This window comes from Rhamphochromis longiceps, linkage group LG3 (assembly GCF_057381845.1).
Source record: "Rhamphochromis longiceps isolate RC_006_pf linkage group LG3, R_longiceps_female_GT1.1, whole genome shotgun sequence".
NCBI classification, from domain to species: Eukaryota; Metazoa; Chordata; class Actinopteri; order Cichliformes; family Cichlidae; genus Rhamphochromis; species Rhamphochromis longiceps.
Window position 1 is genome coordinate 64,187,683 of NC_140559.1, and position 18,677 is coordinate 64,206,359.

Here is an 18,677-nt window from a genome sequence, read left to right on the forward strand (position 1 = left end):
CCGCCTACCCCCAGTCCTGCTTTACAGGTGAAAATAGAGCAAAACGACCACTGAGTCTTTGACTTTATTTATTTTCTGCTGTGTTTTACTTGCATCTATTTGAAAGAGTGAGTGTAAACACAAAAAATATTTTATTTTATGTGCTGGAATGTGCAGAAAATAAGTTTAAATATTAAACTAAGTTCTTCAAGTCAGAGAATGGTGCATATAATTTAATATTTATTTGATGCATAAAGTTAAAGGATTAAAACTGATAAAACAAGTTAAAAAAAAGAGACTTTTCCATTTGATTACATTTTGTATGATGGATTATGTAGAAAAAGTAGAATTGGGCTGAAAGATCTATCGCTTTATCACCTCTTCAGGTTGTAAATCGTGTTTTTAAAAAGTAACTAAGTAACTAAGTAATTAATTACTTTTGAAAATAAGTAATCAGTAAAGTAACGGGATTACTTTTTGGGGGGAGTAATCAGTAATTAGTTACTGATTACTTTTTTCAAGTAACTTGACCAACACAGATGTTAAGTACTGAAAAAATCATAAATTCTTCAGTTTTTTAAAGTTAAGAGTTTTTACATGTAATTTGTTCTAAAACAGAGCTGACTTTACATAGCATGTCTTCATGTGTATTAACATGTGCTGTAACCAAAGACTGATTTGAAGTAATCGATATAATAAATTATATATATTTTTTGGTACATTTTTTTTTTACTTGCATTTTACTTTCATTGATATATTTTGTATGAAGTTTGCTGTATGTTCTATGTATCATATGGCAATAAACGTATTTTTGAGAAAATCTGTTTTGAATCTAGTTTTTATATGCTGAATTTTATAGTAAGTAGAAATCTTAACCTAAATGCTAAAGGTAATATAACACTAGTGATAGGTTTTGAGTTTCGACCCAATTTTATTAACCTCAAGTTGGTTATTGGTCAATTTAACCCAATTTTTGGATAGTTATCCTAACCCAGAGTGCTGGGTCAAACCAGTAACCCAACCCTGTTAAGTTGAAACAACAACAATATTTGACCCAGCATTGGGTTACAAATTGGGTTATTTTTAACCGTGCAATATTTAGGGTGTATCAGTCAGAAGTCAGCTGTGTACCAACCTGACTTCTGCACAACACAACTGATGATCTCATCTCAAGGAGGCAAGAAATTTCACAAATGAATCCTGATAAGGCACATCTATGAAGTGAAAAACCATTTCAGGTGAATACATCATGAAACTTATTGAGAGAAGGCCAAGGGTTTGCAGCGATATCAAGAAAACAAAGGGTGGCTACTTTCAGGAATCTAAACTATAAAACATGTGTAGAGTCCATTTTTTCAATTTTTCATTGAGTCCTGCATTTGACTCCACATCAGGGCCGTGCAGAGAGGTTTAAAGGGGCGGGTGCTCAAAGTTAAAAAGGGGCACATTGAACCAGGCTGAATAACAACAACACACATTCATCAAGAATCTAATATAGGAAGGGCAGGGCTGTGTTGATCTGAGACTGTAGACATTAAAAAGTCCACAGGAGAGGTGGTAGCTGATTAAACAAGTGTCATGAGATAATAACAAAATGCAAAGATTGGTGACAGCGCTTGGAACCATAAGGCAATAAAAAACTGTGAGAAATAATTTAGGCTCTGCCTGTGAATCACTCTTTGCTTCTCTTCTTCCTTCCATCCCATCATTTCATATATCACTCTCCCACTTGCTATGTGAGAACAAGGCACAACTTGCTATTGCAATAAACTATAATCTAATTATCCACACCTAACAACTCTTGCACTTAATCTATAATAAAATGATGACAGAAAAATGTTATAGCCCTGCCTTTAGTAGCCTCACACAGCTCCTACTGTTTCCTCCTCATGTCCTTACCAGGCATGTCTGGACAATGTTATATCATGAGTAATATTTTTTTTAAAAATCCATCTAAATAAAACACACACATGCACACACAGTGACATTTTAGACCTTCTTCAGAATACTGTATATACTATGGGCATCATGGTGCTGATCCAGAATCCTTACATTATTATTCATTACTAGAGCTACAATAATAAAGCAATGAGGAGGGGGAAGTAATAAATATGAAATAATGTATTTATGATGATTTCATTTGTTTCACTATCCACTCTGTGCAGGGGCAAATCTTATTACATTTTTAAACTGTAGAGATACAATCATTTTACTGCTGTAAAATCCAAATTTTGTCTTATTTAAAATGTAAATCTAATATAATCTGCTTCTTAATGTATGTTCTTTAAAATACAGCGTGTGTTTTTAATATATTATAATTATAATAATTATTATGTGGACATGCATATTAGATCGTTTTTTAGTGAAATATAATCCCTCCAGAAAGGCAGGAAAAGCCCGGAAACTTACTTTAAAACTAAATATGTTCTGAATACTTTAAAACTAAATATGTTCCCTAAAACGGTGACAGAGCTACAGACCCATGACAGCCTTACACAGGTAGCCAGCAGCTGTGACCAGCACTACTTGTGCAGTTAATAAAAGGACAGGTAACGTTTGTCGCGCTGTTGCACACACAGCACGCTCGTTTGTTTCAGTTCGTCAGTTGCCACAAGACAGCTTACCAACGTGTACGTAATAAGCTAATACTCCTGTGTGCTACACACTACAGTGTACGCGGTACACCTACTTACTGGTTTTGTCGCATCAGTCTGTGTCTCTGAGTTAACTTGTGTTTCTTCTACAGGTCTGGACCGCTAAAAATGCGCGTGCTCTTTGTGAGCTCTTTCCCGGCTCGTAACCAGCGCGTTCTGCCGTCAAGGGCGATCATTGGTTAAATGTGATCATGTGACTGATGCAAGAAGATCCTTTTATTTAGCAAAACTGTGATTAATAGTTAAATATTATTGTTGAGGGGCACAGACAGGACTCCGCACGCACACACACACACACACACATAAAAAAAATAAAAATAAAATAAAAAGATTTTTTTTTAAAAAGTTGCCTCAACAAAAGGGCACTTTGGGCACCCATCAGGAAAGGGGCGGGTGCTCAAGCCCCTCTAGCCCCCCCCCCTCTGCACGTGCCTGCTCCACATCTTGCCTACCCACACAGCAAATCCGTGACAGTGTGTCCAAACTTTTGACTGTGTTGACATAAAGTGTACTATATATAGCAACTGTCAAAGAATTTCATCACCTTGGATGAATGTAGCATGTTAATTTTGTGTAGCTTTACAACAAAGGCATTGTTATTAAGAAAATAGGGAAAAGGTCATGTGTTCAAAAAACATACATATCAAAAATTAAGGTAGAGTTTCAGTCATGTCAACAATCACAAGAGAGAGAGAGAGAGACAGAAATGAATGAAAAGAGACATTAAATTTAAATGTTTTTAAATCACTCTTTAAAAACATTTGTGCACAGATGGAAATTTTATTTGATATCAGATAACTCACACACTCCCTGAGTGTGTTTCTTGTTGATTTGTTGTCTTACTCATGCAACACGACATACAGACTGAATGGTTTTTGTGAAACATAAATCTAAATGATGATCATAAACAAGAGCAACTTATTAAAGTTCTTACATGACATCTACTTAATTAAAAGAAAAACAGAAATAGTAATTTAATAAACATGTTATACTTTAACACATTTACAGTGGGGCAAAATAGTATTTAGTCAGCCACCGATTGTGCAAGTTCCCCCACCTAAAATGATGACAGAGGTCAGTAATTTGCACCAGAGGTACACTTCAACTGTGAGAGACAGAATGTGAAAAAAAATCCATGAATTCACATGATAGGATTTGTAAAGAATTTATTCGTAAATCAGGGTTGAAAATAAGTATTTGGTCAATAACAAAAATACAACTCAATACTTTGTAACATAACCTTTGTTGGCAATAACAGAGGTCAAACGTTTACTATAGGTCTTTACCAGGTTTGCACACACAGTAGCTGGTATTTCCCCCATGCAGATCTTCTCGAGAGCAGTGATGTTTTGGGGCTGTCACCGAGCAACACGGACTTTCAACTCCTGCCACAGATTTTCTATGGGGTTGAGGTCTGGAGACTGGCTAGGCCACTCCAGGACTTTCAAATGCTTCTTACGGAGCCACTCCTTTGTTGCCCGGGCGGTGTGTTTTGGATCATTGTCATGTTGGAAGACCCAGCCGCGTTTCATCTTCAAAGTTCTCACTGATGGAAGGAGGTTTTGGCTCAAAATCTCACGATACATGGCCCCATTCATTCTGTCCTTAACACGGATCAGTCGTCCTGTCCCCTTGGCAGAAAAACAGCCCCATAGCATGATGTTTCCACCCCCATGCTTCACAGTAGGTATGGTGTTCTTGGGATGCAACTCGGTATTCTTCGTCCTCCAAACACGACGAGTTGAGTTTATACCAAAAAGTTCTACTTTGGTTTCATCTGACCACATGACATTCTCCCAATCCTCTGCTGTATCATCCATGTGCTCTCTGGCAAACTTCAGACGGGCCTGGACATGCACTGGCTTCAGCAGCGGAACACATCTGGCACTGCGGGATTTGATTCCCTGCCGTTGTAGTGTGTTACTGATGGTGACCTTTGTTACTTTGGTCCCAGCTCTCTGCAGGTCATTCACCAGGTCCCCCCGTGTGGTTCTGGGATCTTTGCTCACCGTTCTCATGATCATTTTGACCCCACGGGATGAGATCTTGCGTGGAGCCCCAGATCGTGGGAGATTATCAGTGGTCTTGTATGTCTTCCATTTTCTGATGATTGCTCCCACAGTTGATTTTTTCACACCAAGCTGCTTGCCTATTGTAGATTCACTCTTCCCAGTCTGGTGCAGGTCTACAATACTTTTCCTGGTGTCCTTCGAAAGCTCTTTGGTCTTGGCCATGGCGGAGTTTGGAGTCTGACTGTTTGAGGCTGTGGACAGGTGTCTTTTATAGAGATGATGAGTTCAAACAGGTGCCATTCATACAGGTAACGAGTGAGGGACAGAAAAGCGTCTTACAGAAGACGTTACAGGTCTGTGAGAGCCAGAGATTTTCCATGTTTGAGGTGACCAAATACTTATTTTCCACCCTAATTTACGAATAAATTCTTTACAAATCCTACCATGTGAATTCATGGATTTTTTTTTTCACATTCTGTCTCTCACAGTTGAAGTGTACCTCTGGTGCAAATTACTGACCTCTGTCATCATTTTAAGTGGGGGAACTTGCACAATCGGTGGTTGACTAAATACTTTTTTGCCCCACTGTATATCTGCTTGTCATATTGGTTCTGACGGGGTGACACTAGGTGCACATCCCCTCGCCATACGCTTTCTGAAAGGAGTTCGCCGGCTGAGGCCCGTGCTTAAGTCCAGTGTGCCTGCTTGGGACTTGTCTTTGGTGCTGGAGGCCCTTTGTAGCCCCCCGTTTGAACCCATTGAGTCTGTGGATATTAAATTTCTTTCATATAAGACTGCATTACTTCTCGCTTTGGCTTCGGCAAAGCGAGTGGGTGACCTTCATGCGCTCTCTGTGCATCCCTCCTGCACACAGTTCTCTTCTGATGGCCACAAGGTCGTATTGCATCCAAATGCTGCCTATTTTCCCAAGATCATGCCTGCATCTTCTAGCTCAATGGAGTTTGAGTTGCTGAGCTTTTGCTCCCCTCCTTTTGCATCTGAGGAGCAGAGGAGGATGCATTCTCTTTGTCCAGTGCGTGTGCTACGCACCTACATTGAGCGCACTCAGAATGTGCGTTTATGTGACCAGCTGTTTGTCTGCTTCGCTGATCCAAATAGAGGTAGAGCTCTGTCCAAACGGAGGCTGTCCCACTGGATTATAGAAGCTATCTCACTGGCATACAGCACCGGTGGTCTTGCTTTGCCCCACGGGGTCAGAGCTCATTCCACCAGGGGGATGGCAACCTCATGGGCTCTTTTTAAAGAGGTGCCTGTAGCTGATATTTGTGCGGCAGCTAGTTGGGCATCAACGCACACTTTTGTGCAGTTTTATCGGTTGGATGCTACAGCCCCTTCGGTGGCTCATGCTGTCCTTTCTGCTGGGTCTACCACTCACTAAGGATGTGGTGGTCCGATTCCGGTTTGGTGGCTGCTCTGTGGGGCGTGTATATATGTCCCATACTTATGTGTTGTACCGAGTGAATCGACTGAAAGGGAACGAATAGTTATGTCTATAACTTCTGTTCCCTGAAGGAGAGGAACGAGGTACAACACAAGGTGGCCCCACTGAGCAGTTTGGCTTGGTGAAGAGCGGCTATCGAACTGAGGGATGACTGTGATGACAGCGGCTATATGTGCAGGCAGGGCCGTGCGCGTGTCATCACACGTCATCTGCCTTAAAGGCGTGATTAAAGGTTTCTTCAGCCAGGACACACGAGGGCGTGATATCCCATGCTTATGTGTTGTACCGAGTGAATCGACTGAAAGGGAACTCCCAAACACTAGTGGTGTGCGATACTGCATATTTTGGTATCGATCCGATACCAAGTAAATTCGGGCCAGTATCGCCGATACCAATACTGATACGATACTTTTCAATAAATAAGGTGGATGCCTCATTGAATTGCTAAATCGCAATTAATTTTCATGACCTTAAGTGTTTGTGTGATGTTTCCTTTGGTATAATTAATTAGTTAAAACCCAGGACATAATTAGGAGAAATTATTTATTCATAATTAAATAATTTTTTTTTATTATTGTTGCGGCTCGTGGTCTGCGATGCCACTGCAGATGAGATGGACTCACCTTCACGGCATCTACAATGATGCCTCGCCGGCTTAAAACCTGTGCGCTGCTTGTGCTGTTGTTGTTTTTGGTGTTGATGTGTACAGCTGGCAGCAGGAGGGTTGCAGCCGTTGAATGTAGGCTACTGTTACAGCAACCGTGTGATCACTGTAAGGGTGGACAGCGCACGGCTTGGGGTGAGCCGGAGGCTGGCGCGCCTGCCAAGCTGGAGACGGAGGTCGAGGTGCGCGGGGGTGCATGCTGTCTACTTCGGCACGCAGGCTGCACAGTCCTGCGTGCCGGCCGTCTGCCCAGCTACCTGTGAACCCCAGCTCACTTCCACGCCTACTGCGCCACCGCTGCTTGCCATATGGGTGGCCATCAGGCCAGCTCCGGGGCTTCCGCTGGAGGCGCGGGCGACCGCCAGAGTGGACACTTCCCCGTCGCTGGGCTAGGGCATGGGGCGCCGATGGTCCGGGCCAATTCCCTCGCCTGCTCGCGAGGTGAGGTGAAGCGGGCGAGGGGGGTATGTGGCAGGGTGTGTTCTGCGATGCCGCTGCAGGGTTGGTGGTGGTGATGTGTACGGCTGCCAGCGGGAGAGCTGAAGCCGTTGAATGTACTGTTACAGCAACCGTGTGATTATTGTAAGAATAAATGATGCTGCGAAGCATGAAAATGCCATCGGGTCTGCCCTGGTGGCGATCTTTTTTTTTTTTTTTTTTTAAATCTTAAGTGCACGCAAACCAGTACACAAATTAAAACAAATACTATTTATAAACTATAATACAAAAATTACAATTAAAATTCTCAACAACAAAAACAAAAAAATGTATATAATTAATATGTAAACAACTTAACAACCCCCAAAGTGTCTAAGTCACGTGACGTGTCAGTGCAACACCGAAACATAAGAGTGGGGGAGAGGGAGCAAAGTGTGCCTGCTCTCTGCTGACACAGGAGCGGTGTGTCCAGCGACCTGGTTGTTTCGTTTTTGCCGTTTTTACTTACCTTGGATCCAGATGAAACCATTGTGTCCTTTGATGTAGTCTCTCTCTTCACTTGCATACCCACCAAGCAGTGGTGTGTGTGTGTCTAGAAAATTTTTGTTGGGGGGGCCAGGTAGGGGCACAGATTTGGAGAAGGGTGGCAGATGTAATTGGCAGATAATGTTAAAAAAAAATTCTACCAACCATTAACCATAATTCAGTAACCCTGTAAACCTAATAACCGAATGCGCTTTTAACTCTTATTAGAATGAGATTTTAACCACTACGGTGCAAAGTTTTTAGACACTGCGTTGATAAAGTACAAGAGACACAATCAGTGCTTTGTCAGTGTTTACTCAGCATTCAAGGACAGCAATATTTGCATAGTATTTTTACTGACATATAGTGCACATATGTTTTGAGCAAAAACATTTTTGAATATTTAACATACAATTGGCAAATTAGCCAATGCCAATGCAAAACTTTATCTGCCTGTTAAAAAAAGAAGATAATCTTATTACAAACTGCTGTTTGATTTTTAAAACAGGAAAAAAGTGGAGAAACAACTGAAAAGACTAACATTTGAATAAAACCTGAAAGCAAGTAAATACTTTCTATGCTGCCTTATGGTAAACTTTGGTAATATTGATGTATAAAGAACAACACTAGCTGATGATGACATACAGTCAGCTGGCATGGTGACACTGCTGGACTGGGACAAAAAAATTGGGCATTTTGACTAGAGACCGGCCCACCAGGTATTAAAGCCAAAAAGCCTTTGAATGAAAACAAATGCTGTTGTGACAGTGATGTACACTGTCTTGTTGGTATATGTATGATTTCTATACATTTTACGTCAGATAAAAACTTTGTTCGCAAGATTCAGATAATTATTTAATAAAAGCTAGATATTTTAAATGAGAATAAGAAAGAAAAGTATTTTTTGTGCCCCCAACTCGTTAATGAGGAACAAATCCTCATTTCATCCTATGATAACAGCATTTTCACCATTTCAGCCAGTGTGAGTGGAGAACAGCCAAGTCTCCTCCCTGATAAACCTCCACATGTACCACCGAAAACAGTTAAATTACAGGGAGTGCAGAATTATTAGGCAAATGAGTATTTTGTCCACATCATCCTCTTCATGCATGTTGTCTTACTCCAAGCTGTATAGGCTCGAAAGCCTACTACCAATTAAGCATATTAGGTGATGTGCATCTCTGTAATGAGAAGGGGTGTGGTCTAATGACATCAACACCCTATATCAGGTGTGCATAATTATTAGGCAACGTCCTTTCCTTTGGCAAAATGGGTCAAAAGAAGGACTTGACAGGCTCAGAAAAGTCAAAAATAGTGAGATATCTTGCAGAGGGATGCAGCAGTCTCAAAATTGCAAAGCTTCTGAAGCGTGATCATCGAGCAATCAAGCGTTTCATTCAAAATAGTCAACAGGGTCGCAAGAAGCGTGTGGAAAAACCAAGGCGCAAAATAACTGCCCATGAACTGAGAAAAGTCAAGCGTGCAGCTGCCAAGATGCCACTTGCCACCAGTTTGGCCATATTTCAGAGCTGCAACATCACTGGAGTGCCCAAGAGCACAAGGTGTGCAATACTCAGAGACATGGCCAAGGTAAGAAAGGCTGAAAGACGACCACCACTGAACAAGACACACAAGCTGAAACGTCAAGACTGGGCCAAGAAATATCTCAAGACTGGTTTTTCTAAGGTTTTATGGACTGATGAAATGAGAGTGAGTCTTGATGGGCCAGATGGATGGGCCCGTGGCTGGATTGGTAAAGGGCAGTGAGCTCCAGTCCGACTCAGACGCCAGCAAGGTGGAGGTGGAGTACTGGTTTGGGCTGGTATCATCAAAGATGAGCTTGTGGGGCCTTTTCGGGTTGAGGATGGAGTCAAGCTCAACTCCCAGTCCTACTGCCAGTTTCTGGAAGACACCTTCTTCAAGCAGTGGCATAGCTGGACTGGCCATCGGGCATACCGGGCATTTGCCCGGTGGGCCGCTGGCGATTTTTTGTTTTTATGGGCCGATGGATTTTTTTTTTTTTTTTTTAGGAAGGGTATATATAATGAAAGGTGTTGGATTGGCCAATTGGTCATGATCGACTCTGGGCTGGACCAATTACAACCGAGGAGGCTGGATGCACCCTCCCCCTTGTTTAGCAATCACATGATTTTCGCGCATTGCATGCCGGGAACTCGTGGCATAACAATCCAAGTACTGCATCAAATGCAAGCATTTGCAGCACCGCAAAACGTTCATTCTCCGGTTCCAATACCTTCTTGTTTTTTCTTTGCCGCACAAAAAAGGAATGTACAAAACGAAGGAGAACAATGCCGGTCCGTACAAAAACATACTCGACGAAAAGTCAAAGAAAAGATACGAGGAAAAAATCAAAGGAGTGAAAGGGTCAGACCCTTACGAGCACACAGAGTGGACAAAATACATTAGCGTGCTGCCCAACTTTCACCACGCTCATATTTATAATTATACGCTTCTTGGAGTGAGTGCATACACTCATGAAGTTTAGTAACTTCAGGTCACTGCAACAAGCCCAGGACCAGTTTACCGACGGATGGGTACAGGACCTTGAAACGCACCGTGTAGAACGAAAGACCATCGTACGAACAAAGTTTACCAGTCTCACAAATCGTCTTCATAAATACACATTCGTTAACAGTTTATTAATATAACCTTTGAGCTCAACGGTAATTAATTAGTAGTGGAAATAATTTCTGGTAGCATCACAGAAATGTAGCAGTGACAATAATACTGTATGCTGTAATCGCACTGGACAATTAGTGATACAAAACAACTGTTTTATCCTGTGAATAAAAGAATATGTTTTTGTCAGTGTACCATGGTAATAACAGAAGCGAAACGCAATATTGTGTCAGGACAATTCACTATTTATGCACAATAAACAAAGGAGCATAGCGCGACAATTTCTGTTCAGCGCCAGACTTGCTTGTAACCTATATCACCAATTATGTTAAGAAAAATGACGTATTAACTACTACAAAACTCTGACCTTTGTGGGAATGGAGCAGACTAACATGTGAGCTGGAGTGTTCTGAGACGTTATATTTGGTATATCCAGACCATCAGCTCTTACTTCAGAAACATGGCTTAAAAAATTTATCTTCAACGACGTAATCCGATAAAAAAAAAAAAAGGATCTCTTTACCCGTCGGCTTTCCGTGGCTGTCATGCGACCGGCTATTGCAGTTACAACAGCTTCTTGCCATTTTTTTATTGCTGTGTAACTGAGCTCAATTGAAAGCCTGCGTGCGCTAGCACCTCTTGCCACAAGTTCCCAGAATCCTTTGCGGTTTTACCCCTGAATGACGTCACATTTTCAATTTTTATCCTGGTCGGCCGTTCTCTAGTCAAAATGCCCGGGCTGATTTTTTGTCCCAGTCCAGCCTTGAGCAGTGGTACAGGAAGAAGTCTGCATCCTTGAAGAAAAACATGATTTTCATGCAGGACAATGCTCCATCACACGCGTCCAAGTACTTCACAGCGTGGCTGGCAAGAAAGGGTATAAAAGAAGAAAAACTAATGACATGACCTGATCTGAACCCCATTGAGAACCTGTGGACCATCATCAAATGTGAGATTTACAAGGAGGGAAAACAGTGCACCTCTCTGAACAGTGTCTGGGAGGCTGTGGTTGCTGCTGCACGCAATGTTGATGGTGAACAGATCAAAACACCGACAGAATCCATGGATGGCAGGCTTTTGAGTGTCCTTGCAAAGAAAGGTGGCTATATTGGTCGCTGATTTGTTTTTGAATGTCAGAAATGTATATTTGTGAATGTGGAGATGTTATATTGCTTTCACTGGTAAAAATAAATAATTGAAATGGGTATATATTTGTTTTTTGTTAAGTTGCCTAATAATTGTGCACAGTAATAGTCACCTGCACACACAGATATCCCCCTAAAATAGCTAAAACTAAAAACAAACTAAAAACTACTTCCACGAACATTCAGCTTTGATATTAGTGTGTGAATGTGTGTGTGAATGGGTGGATGACTGGATATGTAAAGCGCTTTGGGGTCCTTAGGGACTAGTAAAGCGCTATATAAATACAGGCCATTTACCATTAATGAGTTTTTTGGGTTCATTGAGAACATGGTTGTTGTTCAATAATAAAATTATTCCTCAAAAATACAACTTGCCTAATAATTCTGCACTCCCTCTAGTTTGAATATGAAATCAGGGCTCAAACTTCTTGTTCTGAGACCATTTCTTTATTTTTCACACCAAACTGTTTAATAAGACAAACTTTACACAGAGTTCATCAAATATAACTAACGCTTTAACATTATCAGGATTTCATAATGCAAACTTCAAATCAACAAGAAAACAGCTGCAGAACATGTGGATCAAAATGATTTCATTAAAACAACATGTGGACTTCAACGATACAGTAAATACACTAAAGTGAAAGGAGGAGCCAAAAATAGATGTTTAATAGAATTTGAATTATTTAAAGGGTCCTTATGTGTGCTGCCGTTTTTAACGTTTAACATTTCTTTGAAATGAATACATTTAAAAAAAAGAAGTTAATTTTGGAAAAACTAAGAAAGTTCAAATGAAAGAAATTGATATATATCTATATCAGTAATTTTGATCGCCCTGCATGTAGTGACAGTGACAGAGAAGCTGCATGTATAGATGTACATATCTATACATGCAGCTTCCTAAATGTAACATTCAGGATTATTCACTGCAGGTCCAGAAATCAGAGCTACCTCATCAGATCCAAATGTGACATCAGCTGACACTCTTTACATGAGATTCCATCTGAACTCTGTGGAGCCTGATCTCAAGGTTTTTAAGTCCAACCCTGAAGCCAGAAGAGGATCTTTCTCTCTCTTCAGATTCATTGTGATCCAGTGATTTCAGTCCTACATGATCAGGCTGATGTTTGCACAGAGCAGATAATGAAGTGAATGTTTTTGCACATTGGTAACAGTGAAACAGTTTATTTACAGCGTGGAATCGTTTGTGTTTGGAGTATGAACTGAGATTCCTGAAGCTCTTGTCACACTGGTCAGAGCTGAAGTTCGCTTCCATGTGTGTACAATCATGTTTGTTACGATGACCTGATTGTGAGAAGTTTTTGTCACAGTGTCTGCACTTGTATGGTGTCTCTCCTGTGTGGATTTGCTCATTCTTGTTCGTTAAGCTCACGTGCAGTGGTGAAGGATGACCCACACTAGTCACAGATGTGCTTTTTAACCCCACTGTGGAAGAGTTCATGTATTTTTAATGTACTTGGTGTGTGGAAGCCTCTCCCACATTCTTTGCAGTAGTTCATTTTGTCTCCAGTGTGTCTACGTTGATGCGGTTTAAGGTCCCGTTGATGATTGGAGGTTTTTCCACAAAGGTCACAGAGAAACGTTTTCCCACCACCACAGTGACGACAGGGTTGAGAACTGGATCCATCTGTGTTGCTCTGCTTCTAAACAATGACAGCGTAAGTGATCTCTGCCAATGTCCAACTACGTTTTACTGTTTACATTATAACACTCAGCTTACCGAGCGAAAATGACTCTTCATTTTTCCAAACTGTTCATTCAGTATAACTCCATAAGTTTACTGATTAGACTTGTTCCAAACAATCAGGTTAAAATTACAAGATAAAAAAATCAATACATCCTCACAGTAACTGCACTTGTAGAGTTAATTTCTGGTGTGGATCTGTTGGTGTTTTTTTCAGGTGATGTGGAACTTTAAAAGTCTTCTCACACAGTTCACTTTTGTAAGGTCTCTCCTCAGAGTGGCTAAACATGTGTCGTTGTAACTGTGCATCTGTTGTAAACAGTTTCCCACACTGATCACAGCAGGAAACATAATTTCCAGTGTAAATCCGTAGGTGAATATTTCGGTACTGTTTGTCACTGAACCTTTTTCCACAAAAATCGCAGCTGTACGCCTTAATTCCAGAGTGGGTAACTAGATGCTTCTGTAAGTTTCGACTTTGAGCAAAAGCTTTACCACACAAGTCACAGTAGTGTGCTTAAACTACACTGTGGATGAGTTGGTGTTTTTTTAAGGCTCCAGCCCGGGCAAAAGACTTTCCACACAACCCACAGCTGTACGCTTTAACTCCACTGTGGATGAGTTGGTGTCTTTTTAAGTCTCCAGCCTGAGTAAAAGATTTTCCACACAAGTCACAGCTGTAAGGTTTAACTCCACTGTGGATGAGTTGGTGTGTTTTTAAGCCTCCAGCCTGAGTAAAAGATTTTCCACACAAGTCACAGTTGTAAGGTTTAAATCCACTGTGAATGAGTTTGTGTGTTTTTAAGTTTTCTGCCAGGGTAAACCACTTTCCACACAAGTCACAGCTGTAAGGTTTAACTCCACTGTGGATGATTCTGTGTGTTTTTAAGTTTCCAGCCCAGGTAAAAGACTTTCCACACAAGTCACAGCTGTAAGGTTTAACTCCACTGTGGATGAGTTGGTGTCTTTTTAAGTCTCCAGCCCGGGTAAAAGACTTTCCACACAAGTCACAGCTGTAAGATTTAACTCCACTGTGGATGAGTTGGTGTCTTTTTAAGTCTTTAGCCAGGGTAAAAGACTTTCCACACAAGTCACAGCTGTAAGATTTAACTCCACTGTGGATGAGTTGGTGTGTTTTTAAGTTCTCTGCCTGGGTAAACCACTTTCCACACAAGTCACAGCTGTAAGGTTTAACTACACTGTGGATGAGTTGGTGTTTTTTTAAGGCTCCAGCCAGGGTAAAAGACTTTCCACACAAGTCACAGCTGTATGCTTTAACTCCACTGTGGATGAGTTGGTGTGTTTTTAAGCCTCCAGCCTGAATAAAAGACTTTCCACACAAGTCACAGCTGTAAGGTTTAAATCCACTGTGCATGAGTTGGTGTCTTTTTAAGCTTTGAGCCCAGGCAAAAGACTTTCCACACAACTCACAGTTGTAAGGTTTAAATCCACTGTGCATGAGTTGGTGTCTTTTTAAGCTTTGAGCATGGGTAAAAGACTTTCCACACAACTCACAGCTGTAAGGTTTAAATCCACTGTGGATGAGTTGGTGTCTTTTTAAGGTTTCAGCCAGGGTAAAAGACTTTCCACACATGTCACAGCTGTATGCTTTAACTCCACTGTGGATGAGTTGGTGTCTTTTTAAGGCTCCAGCCTGGGTAAAAGACTTTCCACACAACTCACAGCTGTACGTTTTCTCTCCCTTTCTTCTGTGAGGTTTGTCAGCCTCCTGAGAGTGCTGACTTCTTGCTCCATGTTGGTCCTGCAGTGACAGAGGCAGTGAGTGAAATGCAGTCGTGGAACAAACTGAAACTCCCTCCGTCAGTGGAATCAAACATGTCAACAAACACATTGCTGGTGTGTTACCACCACCTTCTGGTGATAGTATCACATTACAATGATGTAACCAAAACTAATGACATGGCCTCCTTGTTCACCTGATCTGAACCCCATTGAGAACCTGTGGTCCATCATCAAATGTGAGATTTACAAGGAGGGAAAACAGTACACCTCTCTGAACAGTGTCTGGGAGGCTGTGGTTGCTGCTGCACGCAATGTTGATGGTGAACAGATCAAAACACTGACAGAATCCATGGATGGCAGGCTTTTGAGTGTCCTTGCAAAGAAAGGTGGCTATGTTGGTCGCTGATTTGTTTTTGTTTTGTTTTTGAATGTCAGAAATGTATATTTGTGAATGTGGAGATGTTATATTGCTTTTACTGGTAAAAAATAAATAATTGAAATGGGTATATATTTGTTTTTTGTTAAGTTGCCTAATAATTATGCACAGTAATAGTCACCTGCACACACAGATATCCCCCTAAAATAGCTAAAACTAAAAGCAAACTAAAAACTACTTCCAAAAACATTCAGGTTTGATATTAATGTGTTTTTTGGGTTCATTGAGAACATGGTTGTTGTTCAATAGTAAAATTATTCCTCAAAAATACAACTTGCCTAATAATTCTGCACTCCCTGTATGGATGAGCCCAGGATAGAAAAGATAAAGCTGCTGTTAACGGGTTTTTAAAAACCAAGCAGCTGAACACACAGTTTCAATAACAGTGTTGTGTTGTCTGTGATGTTTTTCTCACCTTTTGTGTTGAAGACATTTTTCCTCTGTAGTGGCTGAGCTGAGTCCAAATGGCTGAAATTGTTTCTCTGCTGTTCCAGACTCTTCTGCTCCTGTTACTCCTGTTGTAAAAAAAAAAAAAAAAGTATCGATCGATATCGATATTGAACCGTTTGATACAGTGCTTTCGGTTCGGTACGCATATGTATCAAACAATACAAAATTTTAATTTATTTTATCAACTTTTCTTCTGATGATGCTGTCTGTGTTGAGAGCTCAGTGGATCTGCATTCGACTACTCCGCCTAGGCTCCACTGTCGAGCGCAGATCCACTGAGCGCAGCACAAGCTAGCAAGACAGTAGCTAAGCTGGTTGCAACATGGCAAATTGAACCTCCCCCACCCTCATTCAGATCTGGACTTTGGAACTATTTTGGTCTTCATGTGAAGTATGTACGGTGGCCCCTAGAGACAAAGCACGTACAAACTCCAAAACACACGCAAACTCCAAAACACTTGCAAACTCCAAAACACATGCAAATTCCAAAACACAACGGAAGTGCTCCAGGACGCTAGGGGCAGTGTTGAGCTTTTGTTACCTAGTAACTACACAAGCCAGGAAGTACCAATGACCGGATTTGGGGTCTGCAGCCTTAAAGGCCGCATTTTAAGGCCGATTACGTCACAGCGACACGACAAAGACTGTCCCAATTCAAAGGCTGCTCGAAATGCAGCCCTAAAATGCGTCCTTAATTTCCCTGAATTTTAAGGATGGGTCGGTGTAGCCTTCATGGCCCAACATATCCCAGACTTCATAGCGCGGCAGTGGTGTGGACAATTTTGCCGGGAAAAAAAAACGGCGGAAGCGGAGCGGATGAAGAGTAAACTTTCAGAAGTAAGTACTGAATATTATGTCACTTATTTATGCGCAAATGTTTTTATAATGAAGAACATTAAAACATCACTGTTGGCCACATGTTGGGAAAGTTATGTGACATTAGCGATGTTTGTACTAACTTGGTTTTAAAGCCTTTACTTCAAAATATACGCCGTACAATAGTTGACTTTAATCTTACAGAGAATGTGAGGATTTTGTGAATAATTAAAGTCAGTCATATATCCACAAACACAACAAGCTGAAAGTCAGTGAACCTGCTCGGTTTGCAGTCCTGAATATCACGGCACAAGCAGGATCCACTGCACTGTTAATGTGCAAATTCCCTGCTGACTCGGCCTCAGGATGTGTAGAGGCAAGAATCATATATATATATATATATATATATATATATATATATATATATATATATATATATATATATATATGCGCAGTATCTTAGCTGTTCCCAGGACTGCGCTCTTCTGGACAGAGATCTCCGATGTTGTTCCCGGGATCTGCTGGAGCCACTCGCCTAGCTTGGGAGTCACCGCACCTAGTGCTCCGATTACCACGGGGACCACTGTTACCTTCACCCTCCACATCCTCTCGAGCTCTTCTCTGAGCCCTTGGTATTTCTCCAGCTTCTCGTGTTCCTTCTTCCTGATATTGCTGTCATTCGGAACCGCTACATCGATCACTACGGCCGTCTTCTTCTGTTTGTCTACCACCACTATGTCCGGTTGGTTAGCCACCACCATTTTGTCCGTCTGTATCTGGAAGTCCCACAGGATCTTAGCTCGGTCATTCTCCACCACCCTTGGGGGCATCTCCCATTTTGACCTCGGGACTTCCAGGTTATACTCGGCACAGATGTTCCTGTACACTATGCCGGCCACTTGGTTATGGCGTTCCATGTATGCCTTGCCTGCTAGCATCTTGCACCCTGCTGTTATGTGCTGGATTGTCTCTGGGGCATCTTTACACAGCCTGCACCTGGGGTCTTGCCTGGTGTGATAGACCCCAGCCTCTATGGATCTTGTGCTCAGAGCTTGTTCTTGTGCTGCCATGATTAGTGCTTCTGTGCTGTCTTTCAGTCCAGCTTTGTCCAGCCACTGGTAGGATTTCTGGATATCAGCCACCTCCTCTATCTGCCGGTGGTACATACCGTGCAGGGGCCTGTCCTTCCATGATGGTTCCTCGTCTCCCTCCTCTTTCTTGGGTTTCTGCTGCCTGAGGTATTCACTGAGCACTCGGTCAGTTGGGGCCATCTTCCCAATGTATTCTTGGATGTTCCTTGTCTCATCCTGGACTGTGGTGCTGACACTCACCAGTCCCCGGCCCCCTTCCTTCCGCTTAGCGTACAGCCTCAGGGTGCTGGATTTGGGGTGAAACCCTCCATGCATGGTAAGGAGCTTTCTTGTCTTTATGTCAGTGGCTTCTATCTCCTCCTTTGGCCAGCCTATTACCCCAGCAGGGTACCTGATCACGGGCAGGGCGTACGTGTTGATGGCCCGGATCTTGTTCTTACCATTCAGCTGACTCCTCAGGACTTGCCTGACCCTCTGCAGGTACTTGGTGGTTGCAGCTTTTCTAGCGGCCTCTTCATGGTTCCCATTCGCCTGCGGGATCCCCAGGTACTTGTAACTGTCCTCTATGTCTGCAATGTTGCCTTCTGGTAGTTCAATCCCCTCAGTTCTGACTACCTTCCCTCTCTTTGTTACCATCCGACTACACTTCTCCAGTCCGAACGACATTCCAATGTCATTGCTGTATAGCCTGGTAGTGTGGATCAATGAATCGATGTCTCGTTCACTCTTGGCATACAGCTTGATGTCATCCATGTACAGGAGGTGGCTGACAACTGCTCCGTTCCGTAGTCGGTATCCGTAGCCAGTCTTGTTAATGATCTCACTGAGGGGGTTCAGGCCTATGCAGAACAGCAGTGGGGACAGAGCATCTCCTTGGTAGATCCCGCACTTGATGGTAACTTGTGCTATGGGCTTGG

The 18,677-nt window shown here is 42.0% G+C and overlaps 1 protein-coding gene across 1 annotated transcript in view; it reads right to left on the minus strand.

Annotated features, from left to right (window-relative positions):
* Positions 1–11,331: 11,331 nt before the first annotated feature.
* The window catches only part of LOC146675730 (uncharacterized), a 23,320-nt gene continuing 15,974 nt past the window's right edge, over positions 11,332–18,677 (minus strand). The window contains exons 3-4 of the mRNA XM_085400697.1: positions 15,819–15,918; positions 11,332–14,986 (exon numbers count right to left, since the gene is read on the minus strand). Of these exons, the coding sequence (XP_085256823.1) occupies positions 13,742–14,986; positions 15,819–15,918 (1,345 nt within the window). The 3' untranslated portion in view covers positions 11,332–13,741. The remainder of the gene's footprint in view (positions 14,987–15,818; positions 15,919–18,677) is intronic.